General features: G+C 47.2%; 1 protein-coding gene across 3 annotated transcripts; it reads left to right on the forward strand.

Annotated features, from left to right (window-relative positions):
- Positions 1 to 661: 661 nt before the first annotated feature.
- MMP23B (matrix metallopeptidase 23B) lies at positions 662 to 13604 on the forward strand. 3 transcript variants are annotated; one of them, XM_082069979.1, is made up of 9 exons: positions 662 to 720; positions 4977 to 5153; positions 6410 to 6555; positions 7606 to 7745; positions 8844 to 9011; positions 9619 to 9783; positions 10412 to 10522; positions 11164 to 11290; positions 11988 to 13604. In XM_082069979.1, exons 2-9 carry the CDS (start codon positions 4983 to 4985, stop codon positions 12160 to 12162), a joined length of 1203 nt encoding a protein of 400 aa, XP_081926105.1. In that variant the 5' UTR covers positions 662 to 720; positions 4977 to 4982; the 3' UTR covers positions 12163 to 13604. The 3 variants fall into 3 exon arrangements, with proteins under 3 accessions (XP_081926105.1, XP_081926104.1, XP_081926103.1); XM_082069978.1 differs by lacking the exon at positions 662 to 720 and adding an exon at positions 4730 to 4789; XM_082069977.1 differs by lacking the exon at positions 662 to 720 and adding an exon at positions 4801 to 4892.
- The last annotated feature ends 79 nt before the right edge of the window (positions 13605 to 13683 follow it).

Genomic DNA, 13683 nt, shown 5'->3' on the forward strand with positions numbered 1-13683 from the left:
TTTATTACTTCTTCATAATCCCCTGGTGTTGTGAGAAGGTCTCGTGTGTGCTGGGGCTTGGGGACGAGGGGCCAGGGGTGGCAAACGGTTCCGTGTCTGTTGTGTTATTCTCATTTCTTATGCCTAAGGTGTCAGTGCATTCAGGAGAAAACAGGGAGCATCTGCTTCATTTTGTTATCATTTCTTTGGATACTAAATGAAGAGAGTCTTCCAAGTGAGTATTGTCCCTGAAGGGAAGAAAACAGAGAGGCTGCAGCCTTCAGCTTCCAGACTGTGCAGCTGTTGCAGAAAAAAGATAGTTATATATATATTTTTTTTCCCAAGTAATGAAAAGAGATTTTGTAGGGGAAAAAAGAGCTCACCTCAAGTTTATGTTTTTATTTTTTTCAATTCTTTTCCATTTCAGGATCTCCTGATCTTGTTTTCATATCTGAAACTCATTGCATGGCCGAGATAGAGCTGGAATTTTGTGCAGCATAATATACCTGCTTGAGAACTGCTGCTCGTAAAGAGAACTTTCAGGTTGGGAGTTTCTTCTTTCATTTCCCTCTTCTTGCCGTGGTTGCTTTGGAGGAGCAAGAGCTGAGCGGCTCAGCACCATTTTGACCCTTTCGTTTTCCAGTGAGAAGAAGGGAACGGCTGCAGCACGACCCAGGAGGGCCAGGGTGGTCGGTGGAGCCCCAGGAACGCGATGAGGCGACAGGATGCCGCGTGTGCCAGGTATGGGTTTGGCAAATCGGTTAATCCGTGTGGACAGTGAGTAACTTTCCGCTTGATGTTTGTCACCGGTCGGTGTCCCACAGACGTGCTGGGGAGCTCCTGTTTTCCCTGAGGCTGCTGCCACCCCGACTGCAGCTCTGTGTGCAAGGTACAGCGATGGTTTTGAAAGGGAAGGATCTTGCTCAGTCTTCCTGGTGTAAAAACTTTAAATATAGCTCATCTCATACTCGGAACCAGGGTTTCTAAAGCATTTCCTTGGGAAGCGAGGCCAAAACTCTGCGTTTTACAGACAGCGTGAGACTGAGGGAGTGGAGAGGGAGATGACCGGTCAGGAGAACAACCCATCTCTCGTTTGATTGTGTTCCCACTATAGGATTTCAGGAGGATTGATCCATCCACAAGTGGATTACAGCTCATTAACGCAGCCCACCGAAGAGCAGCACCAAAAACATCCGCCCCCAGGGAAGCAATTGTTCCTATGGACACACTTTATTCTGTGTATTGAGAAAAACTTCTCCCTCATTTCATTCCTGAAATTCTACTTGCTACGTGGCCACGACGGGGCCGCTGAGCTTCTGGCTGAGGTCAGGCCCACGTCTCTTTGGTAACACGAGGTCAGGCACTTCTGAGAGCTGCAGCTCCAATTGACAGTTAAGCAAAATATTCCACTTTCCTCGCCAGCTGGAGCAGCCCCTTGTTTTCGGCTCATTTGCTATGCAGCAGAGCGTGGATTTTTCTAGGAACATCAGCAGATGCTGATCACGAGGGGCTGCGGGATAGAAAGCGGGAGGATGCTTGGGGAATACAGAACAGTTTTATTCTCCGCCTCCCTGGGGAATGTTGCTCCTTGATGCAGCAGATCAAATCCTTTTTAGTCCATGACCCACTGAAAAAGTCCAAGTTTTAACTGCCGTTCCCACAGGAACCACACAAAAAGGTTGGGTGGTTGTTTTTGCTTTTCCCCCCAAGTTGTGAGACGCAGGGATAAATATGCGAGTGCTTTTTAAAATAGGAGCTATATGGGGATTTGCTAATTCTTTTCGCATGGGCCACCAGGGAGCCAGTATGTGGTAAATCACATTCAGCTGCGTGTGCTCCCTCCCCAGCCCGCGCTGGGCTGGGCTGGTGCCCGAGGGATGGGACGCGGATGCCGTGAGCCATTGGACACCATCACATCTTGGGTCCTTATTCTTCTCCACCTCCGTATAGAACTCCCAGTTCACGACGGGGAAGCTAATGAGAGCGGTTTGTTCGAGTGCTGAATAATATGCACTTAATCCATGATTAAGTAAGAGGTTTTGTGAGAGGTGAGGTTTATTTGGGGTATTCAGACAGCTGCAGTTCCAGCACGAGTGGTTGTTCTCTGTGTAGTGCCTCCTAGCATGAGATATGATGTGGTACATATAGATATGTTGTAATAGATCGTTCTTACATCATCCTGGGGACTTGAACGAAGCGGTGCCAATGGGATTCCTGGCCCGTGCACCAGGGCCAACTTTCCTTTTAAATGTGGCAAATGAGAACCGTTTAGAAATAGTGCTAAAGTAACATTTAGTGTTAGCAATGCTGAATGAAGGGGAGGAGAGAAATGCTAAGAATAATCCACGGAAGTGAGAAAGTATTTATTTTGAGCTAAAACTCGCCCTTGGGAAGGTGGCCATATGTTGTGTTTGATATGTCAGCCCCACTCTAAACATTTCGGCAATTAAGACTGAAAATAGCAAAGCAAGACTGAGGTGATTTAACAAGGAAAGTGCATAGTGTTGTGCGAATGATCCGGTCCTTTATGTTCTCCAGAGCCTCTGGGCGACTCTTGGCGGATTTTATACAACATTCATTCTCTCCTGACAGCTGTTTAGAGCTTTTCATGTGACATTTATTGCGTGCAGGGACCTTGGGACGTGCATCCGTGTTTGCTTAGAAATCCCAGCTCCCCGCAATGATACCCAGGTCGCTGCTGCCGACAGGGTGAGGACAAAGCGGAGTCGGTTCTGTTCCCTGCCCTCCTTTCCAATTCCCCGTTACACCAGATGGATTCCCTCAAAGTGTAATGTGTTCCATTGCTTTGAGACGCTGTGCAGAAACCAGAGCCAGGAATGCTTTTCTGTCCAAATATAGTCAGGATGACAGTTCTTGCCTGTACTCCAAACCAAATATCCGCACTCGAGAAGCTGAGACCTCTAAAATTCATCCGAACTCCAAAGTCACAGCAGCAGTTTCTGCACTTGCAGAAAAGGTGTCGTTTGAGGGGCTCAGGCTGCCAGGTAGAGCAGGGAGAAGATGTTCAGGTATTGGAGAAGACAGAGAGAAATCTCTGGAGTTCTGAGTAACCTCTTTCCCTTGGCGCAGGCAGAGGGGACTCTGGGACTTGTCTGAAGTGTCTGAACGAGGCTTAAATTCTGACAAGCGCTGTAGATTGAGGCCACCAATGGCTGCATTTGAGAGTCTTTTAGGCACAATTATGTCTTGGCAAAGCCAGGATGTTCTTAACCCAGGGCAGGAAACATGGATGAAATGTCAACAGATGTGCGCTCTGGTTCTAATAATCCTTAAGATACCTACAGAAGGGAGCTGTGCTTCTAATTCAACAACTACAGTATTAACGAACTAAGCCTAAACCTGCAGTTTTGCTTTTCTACCAGCAGCAGCACTGAGGGTCATGCACTGAAGAGCCCAGATGCGCGGTGACTTTATCAGAAGCGTCGCTGGCGAGCACAGCGTGGAGTTCGTGTGTCTCCTCAGCTCCGCGAGTTGCATCTCTTAAGTTCTGAACACCTCAGCAGAAGAGCTTTCCCCATCTGACTCTCATTGCCATAATAACTGAGGTTTATCTTGGCTCTACTGCTGAGCTGGTTTCTGAGCAAATATTTGGCTTAAGTTCTAGAAGTTTTGAAGGCGTTCTGCAGCCAGTTTGGTGAAGTTGGACGCACAGACGCTGAGTTTGCTGGGGATGGGCACAGCGCATTCCCAGCGCTTCCCCGGGGGGACAGCAAGCTGTGTGCTTTCCAAGAAACCCGGCTCTCGCTTTCATCCATCGAGGTGGAACCTGCTGCCTCCCCGGGGAAGCGGGATCCCAAATGTCACAGGGGTCCTGAGTCATCTCCGCAGCACGTGGTGCAAGAAAATAAATGGTTAATGTACAGTCTGAGCTCTGTCCCACTTCAGAATATTTCAGTAACTCATGGGAGAAGCCTTGGCTGCATGAATAAGTATTCAGAAACAATGAGATCCTCAAGAATGCCCGTTTACTAAAGCTCCAGATATTGTTTGCTGGCAGAGTTTTTCTTTAGAGCCAGTGCTGCTTTACTGGGAGCTGCTTGGCAAACGGGGAGATCACAGAGTTGCTTTGCTGCCTGCTCAGAGCAGTTTGGCCGAGGACGCCCCGGATCAGGAGTGCCCAGCACTCGGTGACGGGGCGGAAAAGTGCAGCTGTTTCTGAAAACCTGGGGATTTCTGAGTAAGCTTTTACAAAGTCCTGAGCTGACCTGTTGTCTGCAGCCCGGAGATGCCGTAGAGAGGCGAACAGTTAGAGACAAGCTGAGCTTTTCTCCAAGTCTGTCTTTCTGAGGTACCCCAAATCAGTATGATTCTGCAAACACTTCTTTCTCAGCATGAAAACCCCGTGCTGTGTAGCTCCCAGGTACACCGTGACTTTACAGGTCACTTGCCAAATGTCGTGGATGAGGGGGTCGATATTTACTGTTGTCTGTAACCCTGTTTCCCAGGCAGAGCCGGCTGCCTGTTCCCTCACAGCATCTCATTCTTCATCCTGCTCCCACAGCCCCTGACAAGTGGCAGCTCTTTGAGCGTTAAGCATCCCTAACGAAACATTCCAAGGGCGTGATGCTGGCTTCTGGATTCCTTTTGCTGCCCCCTCCCCCAAATTTTCATTACATAGAGCTGGCAAGTGCAGATTTGTCCTCTGCTGATTATCCAGTCAGTTAAAGGGTTTATGTCCATCCCAGCTTGTTTCATTTTGCTGCTTTGCTTCCCAACGTTCAGCTGCAGAAATATGAAACCTCTTGGCAGAGGCTGAGAGAATCTTTGGCACATTGGAAAGCAGCTCAATGTAAAGTCTGCATTTTTTTGCTTAGGGCTGTTTGAAACTCCAGTGGTTCTGCACAGCTTTGGCAGGAGCTGCGGAGCTGCTCACAACCGCTCCAAATGCAACTGTGAGCAAAAGGATTAGCAGCACATTCTGTGAGGAGGATGTCTTGGTGGCTGTCACATCTCTCTTTAATGCTTTTGTGTTAAAGGGCGACATGGACCAAGCAGAACAGTTTTGTGCAGCCAGAAGGAAGAGCTTCCTCTCGGCTGACAAGAAGAGGAGCAATGGCTGTAGAGCCATGGTGGGGGTTTTCTGCATTGTCCCTGCGGTGGCTTTGCTGGCTGTTGTGGGAGACCCAGCCGGAGCTGCAGTTCAGGAGAGCCAGGTAGGGGAAAGGATCTCATTCTCGAATGCTTGAAAGGGGAGCGGGGGCATCAAATATATGTGATGTGTATTCTTTTTAGAAGACACATAACACCCAGAAAGCAATCTAAACAATATGCGAATAACGTCCAAGGCAACCAAATCTGTGTATGGCTGTTTGAATCCCTTTTTGCAAAGGATCCCGCAAGGTAATTAAGCATCCAAGTAGAGTCGATTATTAGAGGTGTGTGTGCAGCTTGCAGGCAACCAACGCGCACAGGGTTTGGGTGGTTTTCCCTCGGAGCTTTGGCTGTTCTGGGTACCTTTGCTTGCCCAGCCCTGTGTGATGTGGCAAGTGGATGTTCTGATTTCTGCGGCAGCCGAGCGTTCCTGGGAGCTCCAGGCAGAGCTCGTGGTGTCAGAGCTAAGCTGAGTTAATGCTGGACCTACGGAACTATTAGCTGCTATTAACTCCTTTTCAAGGTCCATCTATTAGCAAGACTCGCTGGGACAAACTGGTCTTCAGAGGGAGCTGTAGCAAGGCTCTGGGGCTCTCAGAATCCGATCTCAATTTTTGCTTTTAGTTTAAATTTATCTTTTATTAAAAAACCAGTCTTCTCCAAGCGCTCGCATCCTCTCCTGCTGTTTGTGTTTATGAGGATGCTGGCAATAGCAGCCCTTGTTTGCATCACGTGCTCTTGCTAATTGGTACCAAGTCACAGAGTCACGTTACTGTTCAGTTTCTGAGAGGGGAAGTGCCTGACTAAGAGTGCGAGAGGGGAATTAATTATATTCATTACAGCTCAATTAAGTAAATTAATGGAGGTCTGACTGCACAGGGTGAATAACATGTGTTGGGTCCCATTTTTTCACCTCCACTGCTCAAGACTAAAAGGCTTTTACAGTTTGAGTCAGACCTGTCACCAGTTTTTGTCTTTTACTGTATGACGGCTTTCAATGCACTCCAAGGTTTCTAGGGCTCCTATTTGCTTGGAAGGCATTTCAGATCCACAGTGCAGCTCTATAAAGAGCCCTCTGCACACAGCCTTGCCTGTTTTACTCATTTGTCCGGTATTTAATCTCTCCCGTGGCGAGGCTGGAGAGCAATAACCAAGTGCAAAGGAAATGAAAACTTTCCAGGAAGAGCCGCAGAACTCGCCATGGCCTCGATCCTGCTCCGTCTGTGCCTGTTGTGTTCCCCAGCCTCCAAACACCCTGGACCTGGTAGTTATTCACTGTCTCTCCCATCTCTTTCAACCTTCTGTTTTGTCTTTTAAGGAAGATGCCGCATCCCCTGGTGTTCACGGAGCGAGCGCCTCTGCTTTGCACAGCCCGGCTTTCCCACCTCAGCCTGCGGGCCGCAGAAAACGATACACGATCACCCCAGGGCAGCTGAAATGGGACCACTTCAACCTGACCTACAAGTATGGACTTGCACGAGCTCTAAGAGTGACGCTGGGCTCTGCGTTTGTCCTGGGTATAGATACTAACCGTATGGATGTTGCTAATCTATTTGGTAGTGAATGGAGAGCGCCAAAGCCGCTCTGAAGCAGGAAGTTTTTCTACAATATTGATTTTCCCAGTGGGGTCAGTTCTGCTGTGAGCCCAAAGAACAAGTGGGTGGCATCAACCTGCCTCCTTCACTCTGAGCAGAGACCGTAAATCTCCCTTTACGCTCATCCCAAACAGTCTGAGCCTCGTGACAGTCTGAATTGTCCAGGTTTACACTCAGTAACAGCCTGGCTTGATACGAAACCTTCTGCTCCCTTTAGGATGTGCTGGGACGGAGGGAGAACATAAAGAGCGTAGCTAAAAAACAGCCAGAGGGAATACTAGAATATACACAGCTTTTCCCAATTGCTTCGCTTCAGGCAATTTCCTGAATGCAGATCTTCTTTTGGGACAAGGTAAGTTTCTAGGGGCCATCGATACATTTCTGTGATACAAACAGGGGTTTTGCCATCCCGCACCAGTTCTCTTACAGTTCAGCTGGATCAATACCTGTAGCAAAAACCTCTCACGAGTCTCTCTCCCAAGCAATGAGATTTTTTCCAAAGGAAATAGCTTGTTTCTCTTGCAAAAGTTTTGATGGAGAGTATAATGCACATCCCTTGTAGCCTAATTGTGATGAAGAGGAGTTACCGCTATTGAAATGCAGTTGTTTTGCAGCAACACTGTGCAACGCACTGGGAGGGCTGGGATAAAAAGAGCTTTCCAAGTGAACCTTGTTTAAAATGATGTGCCTGAGGAAGGGGAAAAGCTGTAGTCCAGAACACGACTGTAAAGAATATCAGTAAAATATTAGTCCCTGCGGGGGTTTTATTAAATGTTTGTGATATCCAGTTCAAGCTACTCCTGTTTTGAACCTTTTAGAGTGAATGGGAAGACCGGGTTGCCTGATGCGGCCTCGAGAGCCTTCAGCTGCTGTTTGAGAAGGGAAGAGCGTTTCCTGACGTTGTTGTGTGTCCCTGCAGGATCTTGTCCTTCCCCAGAAACCTCCTCAGCGCCAGGGACACGCGCAGGGGCCTGGCAGCCGCTTTCCGCATGTGGAGCGAAGTCTCGCCCTTCAGCTTCAGGGAGGTGCCGCGCCACGCCGCCAGCGACCTGAAGATAGGTGAGGCTGGTGGGACGATTGCGCGTGGTCATCCCACCGGGGACCTGTAGAATTCCAGGGTGTAAAGCAGGAGTTGCGAGGCAGATGGTTGTGTGGGCTCAGCAGGGCCTCTTGGATAAGGTTTGGGGCATCATTTGCCTTTAGGCAGATGGAAAAACTACTTCTAGTTGCTCTAAGGAAATGTTAATATCGTTAACACTATCCGTAAATCTTGCGGTCGGGAAGCTTTAGGTATTTGATGAGAATTAACGCTCAAAAGCTGCCACTGGGACAGGATTATCTCAGTTCTGCAGGTGGGGAAGGCGAATATGGGAAGGTGAAATGACAAATCCCAGTCACACAGAGCTAAGCGATGGATTCCAGCTTGTTTCTGGTTTTGGTCTCCCTTTGGTTGACCCTGCGGAAGCTCCATCTTTTCCCTCTGCTGTGAGCAGTTACCTCCTGAGTTCTCCCGGCCTACAGAGACGTCCGAGCTGAGGCGTTATCTGCTTAGTCTCAAGCCCAGATGTGAATTGTTCCTCGGATTTATGGTCTGTGTGAAGTAACGATTTCCTGTGCAGATGGCAGCAGCGCTGCACTAACCAGATTTACCATTGTTTCGCAACACGCTCCTCACTCTCGTGCTGGTGACGCCACTCGGCCACACGTGGGCCCGGGTGGCCCTGGTCCAGTGGCCACGGGGTTCACTGCGACGCCACCACCGTGCTGGCAAAAGGTCACCAAGCAGCTACGGCTCTAAGGCTGTTTATTTATATTTGAAACAGAACAATTGCATCCTGGGGTTATCAATCATCTCACCGTCCAACTGCTCTTTCCCTCCCCAAAAAACAAATTCCATGCGATGTTGCAAAAAGAGCTCAGCGTTCCTTTCCGCAAAGGACTTGTTTGTGTCCTCTGGGAACAGCTCTAAATCCAGGGTCATCGCAGGGCTGAGCAGTTTGCATCACAATCATCAGTCCTGACAGTTGCTTTGCATTTCTTTTTCCTTTTCTGGCTCCGTAGGGTGGAAAACATGTGAGATACCACAAGTTTACAGCTGTCTGTGTCCTGGCGGGTTTATCCTGCTCAGTACACTAAAGCTGTTTCTGTTCTTCACAGGCTTCTACTCCATCAACCACACGGACTGTCTGCAGTCGCTGATCCACCACTGCTTCGACGGCCCCACCGGGGAGCTGGCCCACGCCTTCTTCCCGCCCCACGGGGAGATCCACTTCGATGACCACGAGTACTGGATCCTGGGGAACACGCGCTTCAGCTGGAAAAAAGGTGACACATGTCGCAGGGAGCACATCATTCGTGCCGGTTGGATTTATCTAATATGGGAAAGAGACAACGGAAAGGGTGGTGATTTTCTGTAGTGTGGGAAGTTGTTTGACTTGTTCCGTGACTGAACTGCTGCGAGGGCCCTTTCTTCCCAAATAATGCAGCGGGCACAACCGTTCAGCCACATCCTCAATGATATCTGCCCAGGCGGGTGCAGCTCAGAGAAGGGCTGCGTGATTTTACTTCAACTCGCTGGCACAGCTCTTTACAGTTCAGTTTTCCTGGGTCATTTTTGCATTTGTGGGCACCTAAAACTGTGTTACTTATAGTTTGGCATTATTTTATTCATTTTATTCATTATTCATTATTTTAAATGAAGATGATCCCTTACTAACTAGCAAATTCAGTTCATTATTATATGACTAATTCAGTACTTTTTTTGAAAGTATGATACTCTTCTTTTCTACAAATAAAAAGAGGAGATTTTTTTAGGTGACATAGAGACTTTGTCCTTCTCGTCCTGGTGCTCAAATATTTCCTGTGGTGTTAACGCAGGACTAGCAGAAGCCCTTCACCATTCAATGCCGCTGGTTTTCCATTTCCCTCCCAGGCGTCTGGCTCACCGACCTGGTCCACGTCGCAGCTCACGAAATCGGACACGCCTTGGGGCTCATGCACTCGCTGAACCCCAGCGCCCTCATGCACATCAACGCCACCCTGACCGGGAAAAAGAGCATTTCTCAGGATGAGGTCTGGGGAATCCACCGGCTCTACGGTGAGAAGGGGCTGCAAAGGGTTGCCTGAGGAGTCACTGGACGCTTGGGGGCTCTCAGGGGGTTGGACCCTCACGTTTGGCAGGAACAGTAGGTAGGAGGGATATTGCTCCTTTTCTATGCAAAGTAGAGTTAAAAGGACTCTTTGGGTCTTTTGTGCTGTGGCTTATACAACAATAAAAGTCCAGTTTTAGCCACAGAGCACCCTGACTTGCATTTGTACGTTTTCAAACATCAATCAAGTGTGCAAAGGGAAAGGAAAAACAGGCAAAGGGAGAAGGGAAATAGCTGTTAATTAACCTTTAGGCTGGACTCAGATGTGTTGATACAATACGATAAAAGTCCCTGCAAAGCGAACATGCTGTGGCAAGATTCTCTCAAGCTCTGCCACATTTGCCTGCTCCTCTTCAAACAATATCTGGTGTAGGACTTGGAACAGCAGCTCTTGAATCACTGATGCTACTGCATGAAAACAGCTCAATATCTGGCCCACTGCTCATATAGTAACGGCACCGCGCTCTGGTTCTTGTACTCCTGGTTTAGATTCAGTCTGATTTAGGTGAAATTTGATTCTCCAAAGGAACAGTCTCCACCCCAATCCCTCTAATGCCTTTTCTCTTTCTGTTTCAGGATGTAAAGACAGATTATTCATGTGCCCATCATGGGCGCAAAAAGGTTTCTGTGAGAAACGCAAGAAGCTGATGAAGAAGCACTGTCCGTCCACCTGCGACTTCTGTTACGGTATCGATCGCATTTTCTTGTGGGGTTTGCACAGAGGGAGGAGGTTCAAGTTAAGCGGAGTTTGCAGGGATAGGCGGGGTCTTAGTTCCACACTAGAGAGCAGTAGAGGCAAGTGGCTGACAGCTCTAATGAGACGCACAGATTGTCTCATCTATTTGAGCCAAGATCAAGGCTTAGAAAGAAGCAGCTTTTACATTTAAGGATCTGTGGACTAGAACATTAAACTGTCCCGTTCTTCTCTAGTTTAACTGAGCCAATGAGAGGGAGTTTCTCAATTCCGTATGACTAGTGCCTCCTTCTCCAGTACGGGGCTATTTTTTAGACCAGATTAATGCCAAGATGCAGTCAGATAATTAAAACCTCATGTATTCTATGTGATTGTTCATATACTCTTCCATATATATGAAACAGGCAAGTTGATTTTCATCCACCTCTGTCCGTTTACAAGCCACAAAATCGTTACCTTTGCATATGAATGATGTTACGGGTCTATCCAAAACTGCTCAGTAGGAGGCATTTTTAAATTAATAACTCTAAGGTTCCTTAGGTGAGAACATAATCCTGTGGAAACGTTTTGCAATGACGGACGCTTGGCAATGGGCTCTGCTAACTTGTGCCATTTCTTGCTCACCTGTGGCCAGAATTCCCATTTCCAACGGTCCCCCCTACGCTGCCCCCGCCAAGGACAAAAACCAAGACGGTGTCTGAAGGCAGGAACGTCACCTTCCGCTGCGGCCAGAAGATCATTCATAAAAAAGGCAAAGTTTAGTAAGTGCTCTGTTCTTTATTCCAGTCCTGTAGGAGACTTTGCAGCTCACAGACCAAAAAAGGATGAGGAAGGAGGAGCGTAAAGTTTGTCTTCTGGAGCGTGTCACTCTCGTTTGGCACCCAAAGAGCGGTGGCTGAGGAAGGAGGGTGCAGATCCTGTTATAGCGCTGCCAGGCAGTTGGGCTGAAAGCAGAGCTGTCAGAAACCAGCAAGCTGGCTTGAAACAGGATAAAGTCCAGTTCATGGCACAAAGGTCTTTCTTACCATCAAGTCAAATTCTCTAGCCCATATTCTGCAAAAAAAATAGTATCTTAAATTTACCTTCTCAATTAATTAGTTGGTTAGTTCTTACTAACGTACAAGCATCTTATCTCTGGTTGTATCTAAACCAGAGAGATGTGCCCAAGGTCATGAGTTAGTTTAGACTGAGGACCCGAATTCCCATCAACTTTCAGTAAGATTCGAGCTTCTAAATGGCTCAGGATAGTGCCCTGTTGTAACCGCTTCACCTCCCTGAAACACACGGCAAAATCTAACCTGGTTTTGGTAAAGTCCCATCTGTGCTGCAAACTCATTCAGCAAAACTTACTAGGAGGAAGAACCATGAACACATCCTGCACTGTACTAGACAGCTTGTAGTTTAAATTCCATCACTTCTATTACTTTTCTATAATGTCTATTACTTTTCTTCTGACAGCTGGTACAAAGACAAGGAGCTGCTGGAATACTCATATCCAGGTTACTTATCCTTGAATGAAGATCACATGAGCATCATTGCAAATGCAATTAATGAAGGAACTTACACTTGTATAGTAAAGAAAAAAGAAAGAATCCTGACTACTTACTCCTGGAGAATCAGACTGAAGCACTAACAAAGGCCCTGGAACGAGCACTCGATCACTGCCGGTTGTTGCAAATTCAAAACGTTTCCTTGGCATAAGGGACTCTGAGACTTGATTACTGGAATGTAAAACTTGTATCAAGTATGTGCTATACAGAGAATTAAAAAAAAAAACATGTTAAAGTGTCAGATTTTGCAGTTAAACTCTGTGGATCAGCATGGACTGCTGGAAACAGAACAGAACTCCCCAAAGGGATGAACAGCTGATGCTGCAGCGCAGGGGTGTGGAAGGAAGGCGAGCGGTTATATCTGTAAGTGTTTTGCTGACATTTTTTTAGATCCTGGTGCAAAGCAGTAGAAGAACTTAGGAGAACAGTGTAAGACCTAGTATTGCTTTTTCTTTGCTTGTCAGAAGGAGGATGTATGGTCACAACAAACCTTTTCTAATGACTGCATTCTGCATTTCAACGTGTTCAGTTTAAGCATGCCCAGGACATCTTTCAGCAGCTTTCCTGGGGTTTGTATTTACGACTCACGTCTTCTTACCCCAATAGAGTCTTGACCTACAGCTGCAGCTCCTCCCATCTTGGCATTTGCTGTCTGATCTCAGCTCCTTCACCAGAGATGAGGTAATTCCATCACTGTCCCCCAAGGGATGAGGTAAATGTGCCATGTCCAACAGGAAAATAGCACTAGTATCGATGGCAAAGCCTCGTGCACTCCAGCATTTGTTTGTAGAGTCAGGAATTGTGCTAAAATCATGGACACTTCACTTACCAGACCAGTGAGAGAGCTGGTTCTCCTTCAGTACGAAGCGAGCGGTCAGGCCTGACCAGAAACAGCTCTGCATTCCTGCCCAGGAACAAAAAAAAGCCACAACGCTGCTGGTTTCAAAATCTACCACAGTTCTGGTACATCCCAATTCCTTTACCCAGAAAAACTCTTAAAATGTGCTGAAACTGATAGAATGTTTATAATTGAAGTTAATCCTTTGACTGGACCGGTGCCCAGTTCTGATTGCACCAATACCCCGGTGTTTTCCAAATCCTCCTGTTCCCAGAAGAGAGCGATTGCCTTGGAAAACAGAGACTTCAAAGGATGTGAAATTCCAGCACAGCAGCTTTCCTGGGGTTTGTATAATGACATGGCATTAAACCATCAGCCTTGCTGAGCTCTTCTTGGTCTGGAAAAGGAATATTTAAAAGAACTTTCTATGGAAAAGACAAGTTTCAATTTTCCATATTAAATCTTTTTGGTTTATAAAGCAATAGATTCATTCTGTACCGGTGCCATTGTAAATACATGTTTACAACACAAACAGGGTTTGGCTCAGCAGTGCACCCAGAAATAGTGAGAGTACTGAGCCCAACCCAGCCTCGCTGGAAAGAAAACCTCAGAACTGTTATGTTTTTTTGCCCTGACTATTCAGACACATACAATTTACTTTAAATAAATTGAAAATAAAACCCAGAAGTTGTTTGCCCAGGCTGACAATCTGCTGTAGTAGCATCAGCACAGATTTGAGGGAAGTGGGGGAATAAGTTCCCCCTCT

Source organism: Streptopelia decaocto, assembly GCF_964273445.1.
Source record: "Streptopelia decaocto genome assembly, chromosome: 20".
Classification (NCBI taxonomy): domain Eukaryota; kingdom Metazoa; phylum Chordata; class Aves; order Columbiformes; family Columbidae; genus Streptopelia; species Streptopelia decaocto.

What these genes read in the sequence shown, in the direction of transcription:
- MMP23B (XM_082069979.1), top strand. Translation starts at nt 4,983, where the DNA reads ATGGACCAAGCAGAACAGTTTTGTGCAGCCAGAAGGAAGAGCTTCCTC. An exon ending in GGGAATCCACCGGCTCTACG is followed by an intron (nt 9,784 to 10,411) that starts GTGAGAAGGGGC and finishes TTTCTGTTTCAG; the next exon opens with GATGTAAAGACAGATTATTC. An exon ending in CACCTGCGACTTCTGTTACG is followed by an intron (nt 10,523 to 11,163) that starts GTATCGATCGCA and finishes ACCTGTGGCCAG; the next exon opens with AATTCCCATTTCCAACGGTC.